Below are 26,203 nucleotides of genomic sequence, written 5' to 3' on the forward strand. Positions count from 1 at the left end.
TGGTGGGATGGGGGTCAGATTGGGCGGAAAGCCACTCCAGGGCAGCTCTCCTCTTGGTCCCTTTTCAGGAACAGTGAGGACAGGGGTGGCTCCATACTGGCACGTATCTTGTTGCTTGGGGTGGGTGGGTCTGTCATTTGGGCCATTGTGAGGGGAATGGATGTGAGTGCTGCTGATTCTCTTCTCCTGGGGCTGAGGGACTGCAGTCCTAGATTATCACAGGGCAGGTGACAAAAACAAATGAAGTACCCTGGGTGGTGGCTGGGACAGCCACTGCTCAGTTCCAGCTGATTGTGGCCAGGTGGGAATGGGGGCCTGGGACTTCATTTTCCAAGAAGCTGGAAATCCTTAGTTTCATGGGGCAATTAATTCAACTTAAAAAATTTGTAGGCTGCACAAATGGGGCCTATTTGGCACCAAAAGCTACCTACCCATTTGTGACCTCTGACCTTGCATGTTCCTGATGCTGTCTCTGCCTCTCCTTTAGTTTCTCCTTTCCTCTTGACTGAATTTCCGCTTCTGAATCCTCTTACTGGAAGGAAGAAAATCCACTTTCTTTTGCTCCTCAGTGACAGCTCTGATAAAAGGTGGTTGAAGTGTGAATGGTAGCAAAAAGGATTTGCTTTATCTGTGGTTTTCTACCCTCTGGACTCTTCCCCTTTTCCTGTTACCATAGACAATTAAGAGTTGGTTACTCAAAATTCTTCTCACCATATACATATTTTTAGGATCTGGCTCTAGGTTTCTACTAACAAAAATAGCGGAAAGGTTTTTTTTTTTTGTTTGCTTGTTTTAAAAGGCCCAAAGCAATACTTTCATACAAAGGGAGCTATTCTGCACGCACAATAACCCGTGAACAATGCCAGCCTTCAAACTGAACTGCCAGTTCACAACTTGCACCCAAGTGGCAGATGTACAGAAACGCTCCTTTAGGGTTGATCACTTAAATTTGACTTCTGGAAGCTATTGGTGATCCAGGTTGTGTGAACAGAGATCAATTCTAAGATCTGCGTAGACAGAAAAGCCTGAACACAGCACTTCGTCCTGATGAGAGAGTTGATGAGTTTCGGGAAAATGGGATATATTAATAGTAGATGTGCAATAAATTTGTTGACTCTTGAAAAAAAAAATTGATGCTTATCCCTGAGAAATTTATGTAACTTTTTTTCTAAGCTCTAATTGAGCCCCTGTTAATTGGAGTAGTGGTCCCGCAGTCCTTAATCAAACTTTGCATTTGGAGCTGTCTGTCTGGGAAAAGCCAGGAAACTCCTCATAAAGGCATTGCCCTCAACTTTTAACTTTTTTGGTCTCTGTTGCCTCTGCTGTGGTTTGAGTATTTCCTGGCTCGATTGTTTTCTCAAGCTGGCCTTGAGTCCTTAGATGTTATTTGTGTGCCTAGAAATAGCTGGAGGAAAAATGGTTGTAATGCTTTGCATTGCTCACTGCTTCTATGGAAACTGTGAGGGAAAGGGCTTTTCACCCAGAAAAATAGCTGGGCAGAGAGAATTCATTGTCCTGCTGGCTTTTCACATTATTCTATCTATACAGCGATTGGGATGAGAAAGTTCCTAGTTCTGCCCAATTGCAACATTAGGTACATTAGGGTTAGGGTAGGGACCAAAGTGGTGGGAGTTCCCATAGTGGGCTTTACTGCCAGCTATACGGACCACACAGCAGTATTTGTTACACGAGGCTGTCTTTTTTGATCTATGACCTTTTTGATGGATTCAGAATGAATGCAGAAAGGAAGGAAATGAATTGTGGAGGGGAAGGGAGAAGCCCTTGATAAGGAGAAGCCCTCTCACCATGTTAAAATAATTAATCCCAGCATGATTGATGGAGAGGATGGGGTTAGCCATCCATGCAGCATTTATTGAGCATTTATCTAGCATGTGCTGTGAACAAAATGCTGGGGAAAGAGATGTGAACAAAGTAGTCCTTCCTGTCCTCATGGAGCTTGCAGCCTAGTGGGAAAGACAGGTATTCAACAGCAATGAAAATCCCAAATATTTAGTGTTCCAAATTGTGATCATTTCTGTGGAGGGAAAGAGTGGAGCCCTTTAAGAGGGGACAGCGGGAGACTTGCAGTAGATTGGGTGGGAGACCTTTCTGAGATGGGGGCAGTGAAACGAGGACGAGTAGGAACCAAACTGAGAGAAGGGAAGAGTGTTTCAGTCAGGAGGACTTGAACGGTGTGGGAGGAGGGAAATAAAACGAGACCAGGGTAGCTGGGGCCAGGTGGGGAGAGCAGCGTGAGATGAGATCGGAGAGATGACAGCAGCCAGAGCATGCCTCTAGCAAGGATCTTGGATTTTAATCTAGCTGCAACGAGAAAGCATTGATTCCACGAATACTTATTGCATACCAGTCACTGTTTTTAAGCACTGGGCATATACAGCAGTGAAAAAAACAGAGCGATCCCAGGGCTCGCAGTCAGATGGAATGCTGTGGAAGCATGTCTTTGTCGGCGCCAGGACAGAGAGCACCTTTCCAACAGTTTCTTCAGCTTAGCCACACACTTCAGCCCGCCGTTTCTATCCCTACCTTACAGATGAAGGAACTGAAATCCAGAGAGGTTACGCAACTTGCCCCAGGCCCCTTGGCCAGTAGAGGACAGAACTGAGAATCAAACCAGACTTGTCTCCTTTAAGGTTATTTCTCCCACGTCAGGGCTGAGTTCTCCTGCCCTCTTGCCTCATGACCCTGGTATTAAGACTCATGGTGCTCACGGTGCTCCTTGGAATTCAGGCATGTGACAGGATCAAAGCACCTACGGTTTGGGTCCTGGGGGATGTGGTATGGGGAAAGGAGAGAGGTTGTGATACCCCTGCTTCAGTAGCCCAGAGTTTTGCCAGTTCTGGGGCATTTCGCCTTCACCTGGGCGTCTCAGATTGGAGACGAGCATTTGGCTGAACGACATGTGTGGGGGAGCCTGCCTAAACAGCAGCGTGGAGCTGGGGAGTTGAATGAGCTCTTTGGCCAATCCTCTGGGCTCAGTCTGCCTATATATGGCTTGATCTCAAAGAACAGGTGACGGCAGTGGGAGTTGTTTTCTGTGTTGCTGGTGGGAGGTGCCCGGCCACATTCCTTTGTAGACAAGCACAAACTAGATATTTTTGAAATTGAAGGTCTGAAACCAGCCAAAGAATTAATCCTGGTCTGAAAGGCATATGGTTGAGAGTATAGCCAACCTGGCTTGGGTGTCGCCTTCTCAACTTTGTTACTTTTTGATAAGCCTAGAAATAACTCTCAGGAGGGAGGGTCTTTATGAACATCTTGAGCCACATTCCTTATGGCTGAAAGGGCTCAAGTCCACGTTGCTATTAATATTTTGTGCCCTTTGGCTGGGCAGAGGCTTCAGCCCTTACCACTAGGTCTCGTGATGAAAGGTCAGCTGGATGGGCCCAACTTCGTCACCCAGCCAAGAGGCCTCATGGCAGAGAGGGCACAAGGCCTGGGCGTGGGGGTCCTGGGGCTCCTCCTGTGCACAGCCAGGCCGAGCAGAGAGCCCCAGTGGTGCCGTGGCGTGGTGCTGGGCTCCGGGCCTGCAGCTGCCTCCCGCATCGGAGGCTATAGACTCGGCTTCCCAGAGAGACTCAATCTCATCCTAGACCGGCTACTTACTGACTGTAGGGCCTTAGGTGAGGAAGCCTCAGTTTCCCCATCTACAAAACAAGGCCAATAATGTGTGTACTTCAGGGTTCTCGGGGTGTTAGTTTGTCAGGATTCAGTGGATTGAAGCCTTTATAGGGTCTTGTTCTGTTGGATCTGAGGTCCCAGTAGTTTTTTTTTTTTTGAGACAGAGTCTCACTCTGTTGCCCAGGCTAGCATGAGTGCCGTGGCATCAGCCTAGCTCACAGCAACCTCAAACTCCTAGGCTCAGGCGATCTTCCTGCCCCAGCCTCCCGAGTAGCTGGGACCACAGGCATGCGCCACCATGCCCGGCTAATTTTTTCTATATATTTTTAGTTAGCCAATTAATTTCTTTCTATTTTTAGTAGAGACAGGATCTTGCTCTTGCTCAGGCTGGTTTCAAACTCCTGACCTTGAGTGATCCTCCCACCTTGGCCTCCCAGAGTGCTAGGATTACAGGCGTGAGCCACTGCGCCCCAGTAGGTTTTATTGGTTGGCAGAGTGGGCATCAGAGAACCTTTCTTCAACTAGGAAACTTAGCCAAAGAACCAAGGCAATAGATGTCTAAATTTGAAGCCAGCTACTCTTTGAGGATTTACCCTGAGTTCCAGCAAGTTCAACTGCTAGATAAGTAAGCATTTAAGGGGTCCTGGAAGTGGCAGAAGCAGCAGCCTCTTACTTGTCCTTGATTATGTCACACTCGGAGTGGTGGATGGAGCCCGTGGTTTATGCCTTGCTGGACAAGAAAAGGGGGCCAGGAGAGGCAAGGCTCTTCCATAACAGCGTCCTGCCAGTGGGACGGAGACCTCGCTGAGGGAGGCCAGTGGGCCCGCACTGCCTGGAGGAGGCTAACTGAGGCATTGTGTGTCCTGCTGAATGCCGCATGTGTCCTTCCCTCTGGGAAACCTTCCACCCGGGCAGGGCCTCTGGGGCCGGATGTGGAAGGTAAACAGGCAATCTTTCTGCTCTTTACCACAGACAGGCCCGGAAGGGCCCCAGTCCTAGCTTTTCATCTCAGGAAGCCCTGAGGTCCCACCAGTTCTCCTAATGAGCCTCATTGTCCCTTTGCAAGAGCATGACCAGGTGCTCCAGCTCCCGGGGCACTGCTGGAAAACCAGTGTGGCCCAGGTGCTGACGCTGACATTTGAGCAGCAGCTTTTCCCTGGCTTCCCCACATTCCTTTGAGCCCCTTCAATCTGTTCTCCACAGGGGGGCCAAATGGGATCCAGCTCAAAATCTTCATCGGTGTCCCTTGCCCTTGGGATCAGATGTGCAAGTGCTCGGAGCCTGCAGGGTCTGTCCTCTCCCCTGCCATCATGGTCTCTGAGCTCCAGGCACACCAGCTGCCTCTGCTCCCGCCTGCTGGGGCCTGTACACAGGCCCTTGCCTCTGCCCCTTCCCCGCCCATCTCTACCCAGCTCCGCTTCATTCTTCAGAGCTCGGTTTCTACTCCACTGTCTGTAGGGCAGTCATGCCTGGCGCTTCCCGCCTAGGTTCGTTGTCTTAGGGGCATGCCCATCACCTCTGCTTGTCCTCTTAACTCTTACCGTCTTCGTCGCTCCATCCCCCACGAGACTGAGGGCCGTGAGAGCAGAGAGAGAATCTGTTTTGTTCACTGCTGTGTCCCTAGCATTTGGGACAATGTGTGACATATATAAGTGCTCAATAAAGAAATACACATTGAGTGAATGGATAAATAACCAATCAGACAGGTAGAATGGACCTGCCACTCATCCGTCCAGCCACTTGTTTGAGCATTTCCCCTGGAGCAGCAGCGGTGTTTGGTGTCGGGGGTAGAGATTGATCACCCGTGGCCCCATCCTCTTAGGAAGAGTGTACTGTCACCATCCAGGTCCAGCTCACCTGGGCAGGCCTGTGCCCCGTCTGAAGGCTGGCCGTACAGTAAGCTGTGTGCTTTGGAAGGTCATAAGAAGTGCTTCCTTGGGACACTTCTAGACCAGTGGGGCAGCCACTTGTCCTCGCGGAGTTCTGCATCGGTGCCTGTTAGTTACGAGACACAAACAGGATGCTTTTCAAGTGGACAGAAAAGGGAGACATCACTGTCACTCGGAGAGGTGGGATGATCATTGTTAGAGCAGAAAAATTCATCCTATTTTGTGCAAATATTCACTGAGCTAGGTGTTTGTGTGTTTTGGGTCTAGGTAGCAGCGACACGTCGGTAATGGAGACAAGAGAAGGCCCCTCCCTCAAAAATGATATGTGTTGGCCGGCCACGGTGGCTCACGCCTGTAATCCTAGCACTCTGGGAGGTCGAGGCGGGTGGATTGCTTGAGATCAGGAGTTTGAAACCAGCCTGAGCAAGAGCGAGACCCTCTCTACTATAAATAGAAAGGAATTAATTGGCCAACTAATATATATAGAAAAAATTAGCCGGGCATGGTGGCACATGCCTGTAGTCCCAGCTACTCAGGAGGCTGAGGCAGCAGGATTGCTAGAGCCAAGGAGTTTGAGGTTGCTGTGAGCTAGGCTGACTCCATAGCACGAACTCTAGTCTGGGCAACAAAGCGAGACTCTGTCTCAAAAAAAAAAAAATGATATATCTGGCTAAAATGCAGGAGGCCTTTTGTGTTTTTCTTTTTTTAAACTTTTCATTTTTATACAGAAATTGCTACCTATAGACAAAATTAGCTTATATAGAAAAAGAGACGACAAAGTGTTTTGTTTCTGGGGATAGCTAAACCCTTAAAGCACAGCCCTGCGGTTTAGTTGGCTGGCCACCTTCCTGAAACCCGGCTTACTCTCCTCGGGCCGTGTTCTGGGGCAGCCCACTCGTCTCCGCTTATCGAGCTGAGCCTGGAGACGTGCAGTACCAGGAAAGGAAGAGCAGTCTGGGCCGTCTTTGGTGGCCATTGTCATTTGTGGGGCATTGGCAGCGAAGTCAATGCCATGGAAAATCTAGAGAAAGACAGAGGATACACAGTGTGGTTGAGCAGAACCCGATAGCTCCTCGGCTCTCACCGGGCCCTGGGACCCAGAGCAGCGACACAGCCGCCCCTTTTCTCTCCGCTGTCTGGCTTGGGTTTGGGCTTTGTCTCCCGTGTCCCTCCACACCTCCTTCACTGTCAGCCGCCACCGGTCCCGGGGAATCAGCCACTCTGTGTTCCCCCGAGTCCTTGCCCCTGGGACCTTTGCTCTGTTTGGGAGACAAAACCCGAGACTGTTTCTCCTTTTAAATGCAACCTTGTTGTGCAGGAGAGGAGAAAAGCAAGAAAGAGGCGGCTTGTTCGTTTGACGGTAGTGGGGTGTGCTCTGATACGCCTTTGAAAAGGGCCCGGCTCTGCCCCAGCAGCCTTTGCGGGATGGGAGGAGGAGAACACAGGGACCTCGGTGGGAATTTGAAGCTGATGTGTGGGGTGGGAAAGTTCAGCTTTCGCCTTGGAGCAGTCGAGCCTGTCTTTCCCTTGTCGGAAAATAGAACGGTCCCGTATGGCCCGCAAGCTGGGTCATATCCTGGGGAAAGGGAACGTGCTTGGATATTGGCCTGGGCACATTTTTAAAATGTGTAAGCCTTTGCTTGCGGGTTCCATTTTCTCGCCTCCCAAATACTTCTCAGCCCCCACGAGCCTGACCGACTTTGCTCTCGCAAAGGTCTCTAGAGGCTGTCTGCTGATTTCCTTCCCGAGGATCTGCACAGCACCCCTTGATCAGGGTGCTGAATACCTGCCGTGTGCCTGCCGCTATGTTAGGTGCTCGGGATACGGGCGATGGTCCCTGCTGTGCTCTTCTCAACCTCTCTGCAGTACTTGCTAAACACACAAACACATGTATGTGCTGTGTACAGAAGTGGGGTGAACCCTTAGGCGCCATCACCCAGCATCAGCGATGATTAACGTTTTGCCAAACTTGTTTCATTAGCTTTTCCCAACACACTCCCCCCAAGACATTGCCCACAGATGCTTTTTGTTTCTCGAATAGATTCGGATGTATACATTTTTAACATCACCACATGCTTATATTTGGTGCTTTTGACCATGTCTTTTTCTTTTTTTTTTTATAGTTTTTCTTTCTTTCTGTATATAGGATAATTCATATGACCATGTCTTAAGAAAGAAAGAAAAAAAAAAAGGAACTCCTCCCCTTGACTTCCTTGACATCACATTCTATTTCTCTGACTTTCTTTCTCATCTGTTTGAATCCTTTCCCTCTCCCTATCTCTCAAACGTGGCATTTCGTGCTGTCCTTTTCCCCTGGAAGACTTCACCTGCCCCACCCCCAGCCTAAAATACCCCACCTGTGGTGACTCCGGCCGTGTCTTTGGTCCTGGCCTGTTCCGCGCTCCATGGCAATTACATCCCTCTCCCCGTTGGACGTCAAGGTCTTTCATGGAGGAGCCCTGTGTTATTCCCCGCACCCCCCCCAGCACCACGCCTGACCCACCGTCGAAGCGAGTGGCCGAATGAATTCATGTGGGAACAAATGGCTTTTTTGCTGAGTTTTAGACTGAAGTTTCTAAATGCCTGCAGGTTGGCAGTACGTACTTTTAGTTTCGCCATGTGCAACACCAAACTCGTCGAGGAGCCCCTCTTCCTGGCTTCCCCACCCCCAGGTTTGACATTGTCCCAAACATAAGTCTTCTGAGTCAGAAATCTTGGAATCGTTTTCTGATCCCTTACCCTGTAATGGTACGGGCACTGAGTTTTACTTCTTTCTCTCAAATCTCTCTCAGAACCCCAGCCTTCCTTATTTCTGCCCTTGTCCTTACTCAGAACCCCATGGGGTGCTCAGAAGTGCAGACTTCGAAGCAGCTGCAGTGCTGGTGACAGCTACCCGATCCACGTGACTTTGGGCACGTGACTTAACCCATTCCGTGAGGGCTACGTCCAACGCTCGGGAAATGCTCTGTTGGCTCTTATCGCCATCCGGGTCCACGTCTCCTTCGGTGGCCTCATGACTGGCCTTTACTCCGGTCTCCTAGTTTGCCTTGGTGGCTCTGTGAATGTTATCTTTCTGGGATTCATATCTAATCAGGTCACCCTGAGAAACCTCCTCCAGCCCCCAGTACCCACAGAGCAAGTTCTGAGCTCTTCAGTCTCTCTGCCTTTGGACCCCAGCTAACACCGTCCCCTGCCACTTCTTCTCCTGGGGTCCCCAAACATCTGCGCTTTGGTGGGTTTTGCCCCTGGTGTTCCCACTGCATGGAGTGACCTTCTTCCCAGGTCACCGCCTATCAGAATAGCACTCTTCTTTCAAGGCCTGTATCAGGTGTCACCTGACCTCCGCTGTCCTCGTATCACACTGCCCTGCAGTGACTGGCTCACCAGTGTCCCTCTCCAACCGGACCGTGCACTTCTTGAGGACAGAACTGTCACGTTCCCCCCTAGACACTCGGTTGTGATCCTCTCTTTGCTTGTGCTGAAACTCAGGTCTCGGGGTCGATGGGAAGCTACCTGAAGGCAGGTTTCCACTTAGTAGATGTTCAGTTAAATAAGCTGAGGATTTCTCAATTGTCTTTGCCTTTGTTTCTTTTCTTTTTCTTTCTTCCTCCCCCCCCCCCATTTTCTTGTTCAAGTGCCATTGAAGTTAGAAGCTTATGGCAAGGCTTGCTCCACTGGGGGGAATGTCTGCGTGTTTCGGCAGTTCTGCCGCAAATCAGGCTGCTTTTGTCTGGTCTCCGAGTCAGGTTCCATCTGTTGGCACTCGGCCAGGTGCTGGAATCATAGCATTTCTCTGTGGGGGAATTCAGGATACAGGCTTTCTTATCTTCCCTCTGTTGTTCCACCTTACAGAAAGGAGCAGGCCTCAGCCGTCTCGGGCTGGACCTGCAGCCTGCCACCCACAGGACAGAGAGGGTCAGAGGGGGAGGAGAGAGAGGGGTGGGGTGTACACATCAGTGGAACCAGAAACTCCTCTGCGCCCGTCCACAGCTCGGCCTGACAGCCCTGTCCTCCCCTCCGTCCAGTGGGCTGTGGGGGCCACTGTGGAACGGGCCACAGCCATTTGGAGTAGATTTTGCATGGAAGATTGGAGATTTAAAGCAAAGATATTTTCCAGCAGAGCAGCTGCTCTTCAAACGGTCTCACGTGGATCTGCCACATCATAAAATAGACAAAGGAGCTGCTGCTGTTAAATCTGAGTAGGGGGCACCCCTCACCCCTGGTGCCCCTCAAGGCAGAGCACTTTTGGAAACAACGTGTGAAAAATCCATCCCTGGTCTAACTTACGTTTCTTCTACTTCTCTGCTGAGGGAAACAGTCCGTGGTTGTTGCCCTCTGAGCGTCCCTTTGTGAAGTCCACTGTGGGTCACCCTCAAGCCATGTGTCCTAAAGCAGACGGCGGGGCGGTTGGGTCCTGGGTCTGCCTGTTGGACACAGCTCAGTGCTGTGCCGGGCAGTGGCCGCCTCACGGTCCCTGGCCTCCTGGAGGTGATGGTTCTGCAGAGGGGAGGCCTTGACAGAGGACGGGAAGTCCTGTCAGCTCTGCCTTCACGATGTGTCCCAGATGCCCCCGTTCTCACGGCTGCGCCGCTGTGACTGTGGCCCAAGCCACCACCCTGCCTTCCATGAGTGGGGGGCGGGGGTTCTTTTCACACCAAAAATCTGGTCTTGCTGTTCCCCAGGAGGCCCTCTGCAGGCTTCCTGTTGTTCGCAGGATGAACCCCACTGTCACCCTGGTATGTGCAGCGCCCCGAGGACCAGCCCCTCATGCCCAGCGCCCTCTGCGCCAGCCGCACCCACCGGGCTGTCCTACCTGGTGCTGTTCCTTGGAATGATCTCCCTCCTCCTCTCCTTGGCTCTTTCTATTCATTTGGGCCCAAATGTCACCTCCACAGAGAGGCCTTGTCCCCATGGGCTGACCTTGGTTCCCTCCTCTGCTGGGTGTCCCCTTCCCAGTTACTCTCTGTCAGGTCACTCCATTTTGTGGCACCTCGCCCTGTCTCATTGTCTTGTTTTTGTCTACATTGTCTCTTCCATCAAAGGTGAGCTTCACGAGGGCAGGAGAGTTTGTCTGTGTAATTAATCTCAGTGCTCAGGATAGCAGATGGCACGTGGTAGATGCCCGGGACATTTTTAAGTTGGGATGAATTAAGTTCGGAGCAGCGATCTTCCCCTTCCTGAGGACTGGGCACCACCTAGGAGGGGCTGTCTGGTACCAGCATTGGGGGGGCCAGGCTGGGATGACTCTGTGGAGTCCTGTGAGGCCCAGTAATTTTCTTTGGTGGTTTTTTGGTGTTTTCTTTTTTTAAGACAGAGTCTTGCTCTGTCGCCTGGGCTAGAGTGCCCTTGCATCAGCCTACCTCACAGCAATCTCGCACTCCTGGGCTCAAGTGATCCTCCTGCCTCAGCCTCCCGAGTAGCTGGAGCGCTCACCACCACGCCTGGCTAATTTTTTCTATTTTTAGTAGAGATGGAGTCTCGGCCCTTGCTCAGGCTGGTCTCGAACTCCTGACTTCAAGCGATCCTCCTGCCTTGGCCTCCCAGAGTGCTAGGATTACAGGCGTGAGCCACCGCACCTGGCCTTCTTTGGTTCTCACGCAGTATCAGTGTACTCACAACTAACCATTTTGTTCCTTGCTGGCCTGGGAGGCTGTACCTCCCAGCACGGCCTCTGCCTCCCTTCCCTCGGGCTCCTCTGGGAGAGCAGGTGCTGAGGGCTCTCTGAACCCCCACAGGGGCCATCAGCTCTAACCTGAAATTGATTTCCTCCAGCCCTGCCTTGAACCGGGGCCCCATGAACGGAGGGAGAGGTCTGAGCCAGGCCTCTCCTGCCACTTGTGGGAGGGAGGATGATACAGCCAATTGGCCCTCGGGCGACCAACCTTTCCCCCTTTCTGTAAATGGCACACAATGGAGTTGGGCTGCACCTTTGTTTTATGAGTCACCAGTGATAGCCCGTCATAAATTGTTATTTCCTATGCTTTCAGAACAGCTTTATCAGGCGTCTCCTGCATAGTCCAGGAAGGGATTTGATATAGGGTCAGTTAACACGTTGTCTTGTCGAAATCTGTCATTGTGCCCATATAAGGCAAACTCCTTAGGTTACTTTTTTACCTTGGCAGAATCGCAGGAATGTCAAGGTAACCAGGCCACCTCAGCATAGCTCTGATTCTCACCCGGTCACCTGACACGCCCTCCCTCCCTCCCCCATGACTCACCCTGCAGCTCAGGGCCAGGCCTGCTGCACTTGCGGCTGCTGGAATCCACCAGGGGCCTCCTGGGACTGCCCTTGGTTTTGTGTCTTCCTTAGAGTAGATCAAATGGGAGAAGCTACAGGAAGCACCTCACGTGGGGCCTTTCAGCAAGCACTAGAAATGGAAAACAGCCTCGGCGAGGCTTGAGGTTAGTTAGGGGATCTTGTGGGTCCCAGCCCTGCCGCTTAGCAGCTGTGTGACTATGGGCAGATCGCTCCAGCATTCAGAGCCTTGTCTGTAAAATTATTGCACTCAAAAAAAATCCTGGTACACAGTAAGCACTCAATAAATGTGAGTCATTTGTGCAATTAGGGCAAGCCTTATACCCCACCCAACAATTAAAAAAACACCTCTTGCTGTCTTCAGCTAAGTCTCAGTCGCTTTAATGGGGCAATTTGAGATGGTGCCCAGAGTCCCCAGTCCTCTTGCCATGCCCTAATGAGAGCACTCAGGACCACTGCGGGCCTCCCTGGAAAACAGCCCGCATGCTCACAGTGCTATGCGTGCCCTGTGCCCATCACCCTCCACACCGAGCAAGCCACTCCTCCACTGTCCCCGGCTGTGCTGTGCGTGGCAGGGCCCCGTCCCGTGACGTCACGCTGCTCCCCGAGACAGCCATCCTCATGACTGCCGTGTGGTTTGGCCAGGCCTCAATACCAGCCCCAGGAAGGCTTGTAGGTGGGGCAGGCCAGGGGGAGAGTCTAGCCCTGGTATTCCGCCAGGGCAAATGGTTTCACCATTTTTAATGCAGCAATTATGACTCAGAGGTTTCAGTCTCTCTATACTGGTTCCTCCCAATCCTATAATTACTCTTTGGCTATAGAACCATATTTTGGTTTTTCTTCTTCTTCTTTTTTTTTTTTTTTTTTAATCTTCCCCAAGATGCTGTTAGTATTGTCCATCTCATGTGTCCAAGGGGTCTGGGGTAAATTAAACATGGTAAAGGAAAAAAGCCCCTAAATCCAGAGGGATTTCCTAACCCACCCAAACTGCGTGCCCCATACCATCCTAGTGCCAGTCAGGAGAGCCAGCACCTGCTCACCCAAGGCTAAGGGCAAAGTTGGGGAACTCTTCACATACCACTTGCCTCTGCGCAAACTCCAAGCATGGAAGTTTTGGTCTGAGGCACGTCTTAGAGGGACTGATGGGTTCACTCACCCCCTCATCCAATACTTGCTGATGAGTCCCTGCTAAATTCCAGTCCTGAACTGGAGCCTGGCTGAGCCTTGGCAAAGGGCAAGCTGGCTGATGAGCACCAAGCACCTCCCTGGGCTGGGCCCCCCACCAGTGCTGTTCCACCCCTAAGAGAGGGGAGTTGATTATGCAGATAAATCCCCTGACTCCTCTCAGTGCTCCAGGCTCACCTGCTTCTGAAAGGGGTCTTTTTAGCCCCAGGTTCAGAGGGAGGGAAGGCAGAGGGCGCAGAGTATATGTGAAACAAGGGCATGTCTGTGACACTTGTACGTACCCCGGGCTACTGTATCCTCCCCCCCCAGTGAGTCAGGATCACAGATTTCCATACTCACCTGGCTCCACCCCCAGACCATGTCACTCACCCCCAGACTCTCTGCTTTTGCCGTAGTAGGAGAAGGCTCTGACCAAGCCATGTGGACTCTTGAATCAGAGCCACCCGGCAAACAAGGAAAAAGATCACCAAGAAGGAGTTTTAATTGTCAAAGGCAAAACCCTTGTCACTGTTAAGGATCACTCCTGGGCCATTCACCCTTCAGCCAGCAAGGCCCAGTTTGTGAATAATGTGAACACCGGCAAAAAAAAAAAAGAGCTGCCTGCTAGGGAGGCGAATGGGGTGAGAAATGGCGGGAGTGTTTGCTCTGCTTCCGGACGCCCCTTTCCTAGGGCCCTCTGCACCTGGAAAGATCTGTTGGGGAGCGTGGGGGTGGGGGTGGAGGTGGGCATCTGTAGCCAGGGCAGAGGTGTGTAGGATTAGCACTTGCCTCAACCACAATTTCATCAGTGCCCCTTCCGACCTCTTCTCCCCAAATACCAGATGCCCCTTGTCTGGGTGAGCAAATCCCTGGGTCCATTTGTCCAAACTAAACCATTAATTCTAAAGACTGGGCCTCTTACACACCTGTTAGGATTCCAAGCCACACAGTCGCAAGGCCAGAATTGGTTTACTTGGCTATCTTTTTGAAGGATCAAAGTTTAAACCAGATGATCTTTAGTCCCCACCCCCACCGTGAAACCCGAGCTTAGCTGTAAGTAAATGGGGTTTTTGTAGCTCAAACTCCCTGTTCCTCAGGTGAAGGGCCCTGTGTGCCCGATCGTTTCACAGCAAAATGCCAGCTGGGGCCAGAGGAGGCGGAGGGCGAGGCCCCAGCCTCTGCCGCTGCCCTAATTTTAAAATGCCTTTTGGGAGTGGAAGTTTCCTCTGTTAAAGGTAGCTATTTCAAGGTGGGCCTCACCCATCTCCTCTTCCTGGTGAGAAGCTCTGCTTGAAGGGCTGGGCACTGCCTTCAGTGCAGACCACGTCTTCCTGTGAAGGCAGACTCCGTGTGAGGAGGGCAGGCCCCTTAGTGAGGACCCAGATCTGTGGAATGTCATCCGAGTAGCTTTGGGTGAGTGGGTGGGTTGGTTCTCTGTGTGTGGGATGGCTCCGGAAAAGTCTGTTTGAGAAAAGAGACAGGCTCAGACTGGGGGCCTCTCCCAGCCCTGGGCTGACTATCCTCCATTCCTCTGGGGTTTCTTTTAACTCCAAGGGTCCGATCCGGTCCAACAAATCTAGTGGCAAGGCCTCTCTGGTTCTACCTAGGTTTCAGATCTCTCCTTTATGGAATGAGGGGGTTAGATTAGAGTGGTGCTTCTCAACCCTGACTCCATTATTAGACTCACCCGGTCTTTGTAGAATGTCATTGTCCAGGACTCACCTCCAGGGAATTTGATTCATCTGGCCTTTGGTGAAGTTCAGGCATTTTTAAAAAGCTCCCAGGTCCCGTATGTTTGTTGTCAATTGATTTGCAACAAAGGTACAAGACAGTTCAACAAACAGTGCAGGAACAACTGGATATCCACCAGCAGAGAATGAAGGTGGATCCTACCTCACACCATATACAAAAATCAACTCCAAATGGATCAAAGACCGAAATGTACAAGCTAAAACTCTTAGAGGAAAACACAGGTATAAATCTTCATGACCTTGGATTAGGCAATGCTTTTTATATATGACAGCAGAAACAGAAGCAACCAAAGAGAAATAGAGAAATTAGACCTCTTCAAAACTGAATACTTTTTTTTTTTTTGAGATAGAGTCACTGTGTTACCCAGGCTAGAGTGCCATGGGGTCAGCCTAGCTCACAGCAACCTCAAACTCCTGGGCTCAAGCGATCCTCCTGCCTCAGCCTCCCAAGTAGCTGGGACTACAGGCATGCGTCACCATGCCTGGTTTTTGTTTTGTTTTGTTTTGTTTTTTTCCGGCTAATTTCTTTCTATTTTTTAGTAGAGATGGGGTCTTGCTCTTGCTCAGGCTGGTCTTGAACTCCTGAGCTCAAACGATCCGCCCACCTTGGCCTCCCAGAGTGCTAGGATTACAGGTGTGAGCCACCATGCCCAGCCTAGAACTGAACATTTTTTTGCTTCAAAGGACACTATTAAATTAAAAGACATGTTACAAATTATATATCTGGTAAGGATTTAGTGTCCAGAATATATAAAGAACTCTTACAACTCGACAGTAAAAAGACAAGCCAGTTAAAAATAGGCAAAAGATTTGAGTAGACATTTCTTCAGAGAAGATATACAGATGCTTAATAAGCACATGAGAAGATGCTCAACAACATTAATCATTAGGACAAATCAAAACCACAGTGAGGTACCACTTCACACCTACTACATGGCTATAATAAAAGTCAAATGATAACAAGTATTGGCAAAGATGGGAGCAATCAGGACCCTTACGTTGCTGGTGGGGCTGTAAAATGGTGCAGCCTCTTCAGAAAATAGTCTGGCAGTTCCTCAGTTTTTTAAACATAGAGTTACAATTTGATCCAGCAATTCCACTCGTAGGTGTATATATCCGAGGGCAGTCGAAAATATAGCCACACAAAGCTTGTGCATGAATATTTATGGCAGCACTATTCATGATAGCCAAAAGGTAGAAACAACTCAAATGGCTAACAACTAATGAATGAGTGAATAAAATGGATAAAGTAAAAGGATATGTCCTTTATCATTCAGACATATAAAGGAGTGAAGTATTAATATATGCTGTAACATGGATGAAACTTGAAAACATGCTAAGTGAAAGAAGCCAGACTCAAAAGACCATATACCGTGTGATTCCATTTGTGTGCAATGTCCAGAATAGGCAGATCCGTGGAGAGAGTAGACCAGTGGTTGCCGCAGGCTGGGCAGGAAGGGGATGTGGGGATGACTGCTAACAGTTTTGGGGTTAATGGAGACGTTCTGAAACTAGCGGTGGTAGTTGCACAGTGTCGAATATACTAAAAACTCACTGAATTTTATGAATGTAAAAGCGTGAATTTTATGGTATGTGAATTATATCAATAAAAAAAAATACTGATTCCTTGAATGGTTTATGTGTTCTAAAAGAGTACACACACATCTGTGATCCAGCAACTCTGCTACTAAATTATATAAGTTATCTACTGCTGTGTAACAAATTGCCTCAAAGCTTAATAATATATATTATTTCAGAGAGAGAGAGAAAAGCTTCCAAGTAATTTTGACGCACAGCCAGGATTGAGAACCACTGGATTTGAAGGATCTCTGGAAGCAAGAAGGAGCAGATCTGATAATTACATTCCTTTACTCATTTGGTAGTTGGGTAGCTATGCTAAGGAAGGGAGGTTTGAGGACAGCCACTTTGTGTCAGCCACGAGAGTGCAGCCATCAACGTGGGGACTCCTAGAAGGATCTGACTTTACCAACCGTAGTGCTGATACCAAGGAGTGGCACCTTCCACAGAGTAATGAATAGAACATCAGTTGATCACTTACTTCCTGCCAGGCTGTGCGGGTAGTGGTTTTTATGTTATCCTAGTGAGTATTCTTCCTCATTTTACAAAGGAGGAGGCTGAAGCTTAGAGAGGTGAAGTTCATTTTCTGAGGCCACACGCGCCTAATAAGTGGCGAGGCTAGGATTTGAACCCCTGTCTGTTTACACTTGAGAGCCCTTGCTCTGGAGCACTGGGCCATGCTGTCCTCTCCAGGCAGATAGGCTTTCTGGAGGCTTCGTCAGCTCCTCAACCTGCCTCTTTCTAGCCACCCGTTGCTGCCCACGTCTGGGTCCAGCTCCGCTTGATCCGGGGTCCCTGCAAGCCCAGGGGCCTCGGAGGCCGGAGCGGAAGGCTGTCGAGGGCCCTGCTCTTCCACGGAGTGGCAAGCCCAGACCGTTTTCTCCCCTGGCTTGTCTACATCCCCAGGATTATTTTTGTTAACTTCTGAAAGCAAGCAGTTTTATCAAGTAGGGACCCTGTCTAGTATAAAATGGGCTTAGAAACCGTGGAGACCTAAACAGCTGGACACGAGGAGCCCTGTCCCTATTCCATTCATTCTTGGATTTATCGAGCACCTACTATGTGCAAAGCACCTTTCCAGGCAGTGGGGCCCTACAGCAAACGGCCCTCCCCTCGTGGAGCTACTCGGGAGGGAGACTGGTTGTGAACTCGGGACAGGGGCAGGGAAGGCCTCCCGGGACGATGACAGTCGAGGGGGAAGTCGTGAGTGATGAGACGGAACCAGCCCTGTAAAGAAAGAGCTGTGAGGCCGGGCGAGGTGGCTCACGCCTGTAATCCTAGCACTCTGGGAGGCCGAGGCGGGCGGATTGCTCGAGGTCAGGAGTTCGAAACCAGCCTGAGCAAGAGCGAGACCCCGTCTCTACTATAAATAGAAAGAAATTAATTGGCCAACTAATATATATAGAAAAAATTAGCCGGGCATGGTGGCGCATGCCTGTAGTCCCAGCTACTGGGGAGGCTGAGGCAGGAGGACTGCTTGAGCCCAGGAGTTTGAGGTTGCTGTGAGCTAGGCTGACGCCTTGGCACTCACTCTAGCCTGGGCAACACAGTGAGACTGTGTCTCAAAAAAAAAAAAAAAGAGCTGTGAGGACGTTCAGGACCAGCGTGTCTCATGAGGAAGGGACAGTGCTCCAGGGTCGGTCTGTGGCGGCAGCAGCGTGCACGCTTTCTCGTGCCTCTCAGAGCGGGGCCATGGGGTGAGGCGCTGGCTTCTGGATGGCCACGCAGGTTCTTAGGAATGCTCACTACTCCGCTCCGCAGTATTTATACCTCTGCTCCAACTGGGAAGTAAGAGCTTTTTCGTGTAGGCTGAGAAAACTCCGAATAAGGCAACTTCGGGCGAGGACATAAGAAGCATTCCATGTTTGACTGTAGCTGCTTCCTAATCGGGTTGTGTCATCACGGGGCAGGCGCACACAGCTCGCCTGCTCTGCCCCTGGCTGGGGGGCGCTGCCGGGCAGCCCCTCGTGTCCTCGCTCTGCGGTGGCTCCAGTGCTGGTCACCCACGCTGGCGGGGCTCTGCCTCCGCGTTGCTGCACCCATCTCGTTTGTGGCCGTGTCGTCTCAACCAGTTCATCTTCTGTTCTCTCGGCCTAGTCCCTGGGTTTGTTTTTCTCTTAGGATCTGGTGAAGGCCATGGATCTTCCAAACAGTGCTCACATGTACAGTCTCACCAACTCCCTTGCCGCGCGATTGCCGCCTTGCTTGGGCGGCTGGTAACCCAGATTCCAGGTGGCTTAGCCGCCGGGCCCTGAAGGCGCCTTTATAGTTGACGGCAAGCCCGGGGGAGCGGTCTCTGCTTTCAGGAACTGAGAAGGTGCCCCCCTGGGGCCAGGCGTAGCCTGGCAGATGGGTGATAAGAAGGGTGGGTGCCTACCGTAGGAATAAATAGCTGTCCCTCCCCTGTGTCCAAGTCCCGGACACCCGTCCTAAGGATCCCTGGAAGCGGGAACCATGGGCAGCCTCAGAGGCCGCAGCAGGCGAGGCGGGAATTCAGGAGGTGGGACGCCGCCCTGCCCCTCAAAGCAGCCGAGGCCCCCGCGGAACAGCAAACCCAACACGGTATTTCAAAGGTTTGAAAACTCCCAGGACTCCAGGGAGCGCTGTCTGGCGTCTGCGTAGCCTGGGGGAGCCTGCCGTGGCCAGCTGCAGTCAGCCCTGAGCCCCGGGGGAAACGCCCGCGCCTGGTCCCTCGGCCAGCCCACCGGCCCGTGCTGTCCTGCTGAGCGGGTGGGTGCCCCTAGCTGGAGGCAGAGGATACAGCATGAGACGGTGATCAGTCTTCCCTAAACTCTTGTCAGGCGCAGGGGACAGAATCCACCTGTGAGCGTCTGCCAGGCAGGAGGGACAGAGGAGCCCCGGCCCTGGCCCAGGTCCCGGGCTGCTCAGAGCAAGCGCACCCGCCGCAACCTGGGGGCCGGTCGGCCTGTTTCTAGGCCCAAACTGAGTTCACAAGAGACTCCTTTTATCCTGGGCTTAGTGGAATTCCAGCTCCCAACAGACGTTTCCCTCCACACCGCCCCCTTCGGCACCAAGACCATGTTTTGTAACAGGAAGTCAGGAAGAAAGGGGAAGGGAAGTTTTTCCAGCTGGGGCCGCCCCATCCCACCAGAACCCTCTCCCGTCCTCATGTGTCCCATCGCTCTGCCCACTGGCGCGCCGCGGGGTTGCCCTGTGTTTTCTCGATGCTTGTCACTTACTTGGGGACTGCCCCAGAGCAGAGTGTTTCACCTCTTTGGGTTGGGGGAGGGCGTCATTGATGAATGGCTCATTAAAGCCCACTGCCGCCACATTCCTGCCTGCTTAGGTCACCTCCTGAACAATATCCATCATTCATTCAACCCGGCCGCCCCACATCCTGGCAGCTGGGAGGGGTCCAGTCCCTGTGACACAGGAAGGACTTTATGGCCAGTGATCCTGGGTCCCTTCCCCCTGCAGCCCACAGTGACAAAGCAGAAACAACTCCCTGAGCCCACCCCGTCCAGTTCCCCGTGGGCCTCGGCACATGGAGTGGTGACAGTGGACCCCAAACGAAGCCACAAGCTTGTCTGTCGTCTTCCTCCTTCCCCTCGTTCTCCTCCTCCTCCCCCAACTCACACCCTGTGCTATTTTAGCAACCAGAGGACTCTCTTAACAGGCTGCCAGTGTGCAGGGGCCGTTCTGAAGGCTCCTCTCTGCGGTTTTCTCACGTGTGTTCTCAAAGACAGACGCGTCCGCATCCTTCCTTCCTCCCTAGATAGGTCAAGGGCTGGGTGTGAGCTCCCTTCGCAGGGTGGCCAGGGACAGGGAGCAGCAGGCCCGCTCTTGGCACTCCTTTGCCTGCCTCACCCTGCCCGGGCCGCCCTTTAAGAAGCAGGCGAGTGTGGGGGGCGCCACCCTGCCTGCCTTGCTTTCCAAGCTCACCTCCGGCCTGGGGACTCGGCTGCAGCCGGGCCCTTCCTGCCTTGGTTGTGCCGTCTCCCCCCTCACTCTGCCGGACCCCGCACTCCACTCAGAGAGTGCCCGCTCCGTGTTTGTGTTTATTATTAGCTGTGTGACGTCAGGCAAGTCACTTACCCTCTCCCTGCCTCAGTTTCCTCATCCATCACATAGAGAAGACACCATTTCATGTGGTCATGGGGCTGGAGGTTTTAAAGAGTCGCCAATATGTAAATAGTAAGAACTAGCATTTATTGTTACCTTTGATGTGCCCCTGCCCCCCGAGTGTAAATTACATGTCTGTTTTGCTGCTTCCCCGTCCAGTGGTCGGGAGAGGTCCCCAGCCCACATCCGCCCGGCAGGCGAAGGCATCGGGCGCCGCGCAGGTGAGGCGCTGGGGCGCGGCCACTGCCACGTTCCACCTGTCCGGGTTGGTGCTACTCCTGGAAAACGAGCCGCGTCCGCAAGGCCGGGTTTCTGCCTTTCCTTCCTCTCTCACAGGGCCGGCAGCTCGCGTTCCTCCCGATGAGATGGAAACCTTGAGTGTGCATTTTTGGTCGCGTCTCTGACATGGCTTCTCTGCCGCCCTCCTGCGTGGAGGACGTTTCTCTGGGAGGCTCCTCACCCTCCTTTTCTCCTGGCCGTCGCACGCTGACCCGTGCCCCCTCCAGCGTTTGCCCCATGTAGCAGGAGACAGCGTGGCCTTTGAAAGGCCCCACGAGGCCGGCCCATGGGGCTTGCACTCTCCCTCCCTCCCTTTCTCCCTTCTGCCGCAGGGCCTTTGCACACGCTGTTCCTGACCCCTAGAAAGCCCCCCTCATTTTTGTCTCATTAACTCCTCATCCTTCAGCTCAGAGTTTGCGAATTGCCTCTTCGGGGACGTTTGCGGGCGTCTGCCCCCACCGCTCAGTTGGCACTCGCCCACCATGCCGAACACACTCACCGGCTCCCGTTATGGCGGAGGGGGACAGGTGCAGCATAATACCTAAGCACACGGCCTCTGCAGCCCGAGTTACCTGGCTTCAGTCCAGCTCTGTAACTTTCTAGGTGTGTAACTGACGGAGGCAAGTCCTTCGCCTCTTAGGCCCTCAGTTTCCTCATCTGTAAAATGGGGGCAGTAATAGCACCCGCCTCGCAGAATCATCGTGAGGAGGAGAGAAGCTAGGACATGACAAAGTGCCTGGAACGGTGCCTAGTACGCAGTTGACTCTATGGAAGTGACAGTGATTACCGCTTTTCCTAAGGGTGTTATTTCTGTAGTTGAGTAATTACTTGATTAATGAGATCGGACGGGGCACTCCACGGAGCACAGCTCGTGTCTGCTTTTGCTCACTGCTGTGTATTCAGCACGGGACCTGGTCCTTCCCTGACGCTCAGCAGATGCTTGCTGGAGAAGTGAGTGTGGCCTGGGCCCTTGTGGAGCAGACGGGACCCGTGCAGGCCAGGGTCTGTAGCGCACGTGGAGAATTCCGCACGGTGGTGGGCGCATGAGGCCGCCATCTATGGAAACCACCTCTCCACTCGACCCACCCCACACGTCTTAGTCTAAACCCGCAACGGAGAGGAAGCATATAAGCAGAGTGTTATTTTTGTAACCAAGAAGAAAACGCGATGAAGCTTTAATGTCCCGTTTGAACTCCAGCTCCTACTCGCAGGTCTCACCGCCCGGAGAAGCAGCCGGCCGTGGTTGACTTGTTCCCCGGGGCGGCTCCCTGAGCCTCTGGTGTCAGGTATGCCCCTCATCCTGCGGGAGGAGAAAGCACCAAGCGAGGCAGGGAGTGAGGGTGAGAGGCCGTCCCTGGGGTTCCTGAGCCTGCGTCAGGTTCAAGTTCAGGAGCGAGTTGTTCCTCCTCCCCCTAGGCCAGGCGAGTGGGTGTCCTCCCCGAGCACCTGCTCTGTGTCCTGCTTGGGACGCTGCTTCCCGTCAGAAGACAGCGCGTGGCAGAGTTACCATTTATTTAAAAATAGACCTTCCTTTGACATATGCATAACACTGAATGCTTAGATCTGCCAGGCACAGTGCTAAGTGATTTACTTGCATTATTTTGTTTAATCTTCATCTTAAGAGGAGAGATTATGGTCCCCATTCATCAACCAGGAAAGCAAGGCTCGTTGCTTGCCCAAGGTTACAGCAGACTGCCGCAGTGGCAGAGGCAAGATTTGAATCCAGGTCTGAGCGGCCCCCAAGGCAGAGCTCTTGTTTACTGTCCAGAGAAGATGAGCAAGGGAGGGCCGTGTACATGGAGGGTGCATAGCGCGGCGACCCCGCCTGCCTGAGCCCGAGGGGCAAGGTTTGTTCAGAGCCTCCCCGTGGTGAGGAGGGGACGGTCTGCAGAGGGTCTCCTGCAGTCCCATCTTTCTTCCAAACCTCGGGGGTGGGCTGAGGGCCTTTGCAGAGAAGGGGAGGAGCGCCCAGTCAGAATGCGTGTGTGTGCACCACCTGGCACCTGCTCATGCCAAGCACTGTGTCAGATGCTCAAATACATCCCCCCACCCCCCCACCCCCGTTTTATCCTTAGAGCAACTGCAAGAGGTAGGTTCTGACAAATCCACCTTACAGAGAAGGAGACGGGCTTGAGTAGGTGAAGTCACTTGGTTGGAAACATAGAAAAATAAGCTGAGGGGCTTCATTCACACCCAGTCTGTGCCTCCTCCGGGCACAGAGGAGAGCGACCCACGCAGGCCGAGGTGGTGGGGGTGCCGTTCAGAAACACACGGCCCTCCCTGCAACCACGTGCCTGGATGGGCTCCGGCAACACCACAGCACCGGGGGACGGCCCTCGAGGGGCAGCCCTCTCGCACCCTCGGGCTGTGGGGTGTGACTCGGTCACTTTACTGCCCAACAGCGTCTTTTAGGCACAGAGAGAGCAGGGCCCCAGCCTCTGTGGCCACTCCTTTCTCCTGCCCTCTGCCCTACAGGGCTGCTGGGCTCCAGGCCCGCGTGCCGCTTGCCGTCGAGGCCGGCTGTGCTCTGGGCCTTATAGAGGCCCGGTGAGACGTACCCCGGACCGCCTCGGAGCTCACGCGTGGCAGGAGAGAGAGCTGTGTGTGTGCGACATCCAATAAGACAAAAAATGCCTGGAGGATGCCGCCAGAGAGATGCCCAGGCTATGTGGTGGCAAGGGCAGGCAGGGCCGAGAGAACGTGCTCTGCAGAAGGAGGGGGGCAGGAGTCCTGAGCCTGGGGCAGGCAGGGAGGAGACCCTGGGAGGCACAGGGCCCTCTGGAGAGCTGCCACTTACCGCGCACTGCCGCGCGTTCTGCAGGCATTACTGCCGCGAGCCCTCACGCTGGCCGTTGCTCAGGTGGTATCTTCATGGCCAAGTTGCAGAGGAGGAGAAGGAAGTTGGGAAGCCTGGGCACCTTTGCCACGTTGGTGGTGTAACCAGCGGTCCAGCCCTGGGTTGTCTGAATTCGCGGTTGTGTAGGGGAAGCACAGGAGACAGGGTTGGGACGGCGAATGAGAACCCGCTTGCGGCCCCTCCCCTCAAGGAGCCCACAGCTGGGGCAGGGGCAGAAGAGGAAACACGACTGTTGGAGACCAGAGAGCGGGCGCTGCGGTGGGTGCGGTCTGTGCAGAGCCGGGTGGGGGAAGCTAGAGGCGCCTGCTTGGGCTGAGTTTTGAGGGTAGGTAGGTGCTGGCTACAGGGCGACTCAGAAGCAGGGCAGACGTATCCTTGGCTGGGGGAACGGGATCATGCCACCAGGAGGAGTGTCTGTCTCCCAGGCAGAGGAACTTCTGCTGCTGGGGAGAGGCAGGGTGGGGGTGGTCTCGCTGCCTAAGCCGAGTGCACGCCGTGGTGCAGCTTATTAATTAGGCGGCTGCTTTGTCTGGGAGGGGCCTTGTGTCAAGTCTCTGTCTGAATGAGCAGGACTGATGTCAGTTGTCAAAACACATGGTGCTTGGCCAGAGGCTCTGTGGAAGCCCCTTGTCCCCCACATGGCCTCAGCCCGCACTGTGGGTGTGGAATGTGCTCTTGCCTGTCCCTGGCGGTCTGCCCGCTTCCACACCGGCCCCTGCAGATCCGGGGGGCAGGGTGGGCTGCGGGGCACAGAGGCTCCTGTGAGAAGCAGAGACCTGGGGCTTTTCCCAGACTCCCGCGGTAGGGTAGGTGGGCTGGTTTCCCCGGAAGGTGTCTGGGCGTGCGGTGTCAACTCGTCTGAGATGCTCCTGTGGGTCTGGCGACAGGGACATGCCCCAGCTCGCAGGGGGCTGACTGCCCTGTCCTCAGGTGTTCTGCCGTCGTCCTTGGTCTGTTCTGGTTTGGGGTGTAGACTTCTTGTTCAGGACCCTCCCTACCTTCCGGCTCCTCCATCTTCCAGCTGATCCTCAGAAACCTCCTCAGACACGGCGCCCTGACCTGGCGGGGTGCCTGCCTCCCACCAAATCGCTCCCAACAAAACAGGACAGACAAACAGAGACCTGGGACCCGTGTCCGAGCCAGCGCTCCCTCTGAGACGCGCTGGGCCTTCCGGCCCGTGAGCACAGGGCCCTGCCCGTTTCCACGCTCCAGGCCTGGCGCACAGTCAGGTTTGGGTGACCGAGTGAGCAGGCCGCGGCAGAGGCACCTTTGTCGGATGCACGTACTGGGCGCCTCGAGGCAGCTTGGTGTTGTGGAAAGAGCACCGCTGCCAAGGCTGGCTGACTTGGGTTCAAATCCAGGCCCTGCCATTCACTGCCCAGGTGATTGTGCGCGGATCATTAACCACCCCGAGCCTCAGTTTCCTTGTGTCTTCGTGCCCGGGTCACTGAAGATGGGAAACTGTGGGTCTAGGGCCTGTGTCCGAGGTGACCGCTGTTCTCCAGAGGCCAGGGCGGCGGCCCCGCGCTGTGGTGGCCCCGACAGCCCGGCCGGCTCTCACGCCCTGTTCCGCCCCGCAGACCTTCACGGCGTGGTGCAACTCCCACCTGCGCAAGGCGGGCACGCAGATCGAGAACATCGACGAGGACTTCCGAGACGGGCTCAAGCTCATGCTTCTCCTCGAGGTCATTTCAGGTGAGGCTCTCACTGTCGCAGTGCAGCCCCTAGAGACGCCGCCCACCCGGCCGCCCCGTTGCCGCGAGGGTGGTGGGGCTGGAGCTGGAGCCGCTAGGCGGGCCAGCGGGGAGCAGAGGCCTGGTTTGGGAGAGCAGGGGGGGGCTCTAACGCTTCTCCTGCCCCCCTTTCTCTCCGTGCATCTCAGGGGAGCGGTTACCTAAGCCGGAGCGGGGGAAGATGAGAGTGCACAAAATCAACAACGTGAACAAGGCGCTGGACTTCATTGCCAGCAAAGGCGTCAAGCTGGTCTCCATCGGGGCGGAAGGTGAGTCGGAGATGAGGCAGCCAGCGCCTAGCTCGGTTTCTGACCTCCAGGCTCTGGGGCACGACACCTGCACTCTGAACAGAAGTTTCGTCGGTGGCAGAGCACTTGGGGTGCTTAAAGCCTCAGTACATAGGGGGGATCATAATGACTGCCCTTGATATGATGTTGGGCTCCCAGGCTCCCCCCAGCTCCAAAGAGGAATCCAGGCAGGTGCAGTCCAAATCTGGGAGGTGCAACGCCAACCTTGGGGGCCAAGCTGTCCCCATAGGGGGAGGAATGGCTTTGACGGACACCTGGTTGCCCTCACTAGTCCTCCTCGTGCTGGGCCTGTTGGACAGACACGTGACGTGGCCTGTCTCCGTGCCAGGAGCACCCTCGCTGTTATGCCCTGCCTTGTCTCTGTGTGTGCGTGGTGGGGGCCGGAGGCCCTGTGTCAGGCACTGAGGCGGGGAGTGCGAATCCAAAGGTCAGTGCCAGACTTCGTCCTCTGACCACCCCAGGATCCTTCTGTGTGGACACCTAGGACCACGATCTGCCACCCCCAGGCCCTCGCACTGGAGCGGCGGGCTCTCGGCGGGGCCCCGGGTTGAGCTCCCAGGCGCTTTCGGAGACGAGGCGAGGCCTGATCGAGCCCAGCATCTGGGCTCGAGGTTCCGCTCATTAGTCAGAACAGGGTTTCTACACCCTGACGTCCATGTTGTCCCA

At 53.6% G+C, this 26,203-nt stretch overlaps 1 protein-coding gene across 4 annotated transcripts in view; it reads left to right on the plus strand.

The window, feature by feature from the left end:
* ACTN4 (actinin alpha 4) overlaps window positions 1–26,203 on the plus strand; it is a 71,292-nt gene that overhangs the window by 18,933 nt on the left and 26,156 nt on the right. For all 4 annotated transcript variants that reach the window (XM_012774711.3, XM_012774710.3, XM_012774709.2 and 1 more), the window contains exons 2-3: window positions 25,077–25,191; window positions 25,379–25,498. In XM_012774711.3, coding sequence (XP_012630165.2) covers window positions 25,077–25,191; window positions 25,379–25,498 — 235 coding nt within the window. The remainder of the gene's footprint in view (window positions 1–25,076; window positions 25,192–25,378; window positions 25,499–26,203) is intronic.

Source organism: Microcebus murinus, chromosome 16, assembly GCF_040939455.1.
Source record: "Microcebus murinus isolate Inina chromosome 16, M.murinus_Inina_mat1.0, whole genome shotgun sequence".
Classification (NCBI taxonomy): Eukaryota; Metazoa; Chordata; class Mammalia; order Primates; family Cheirogaleidae; genus Microcebus; species Microcebus murinus.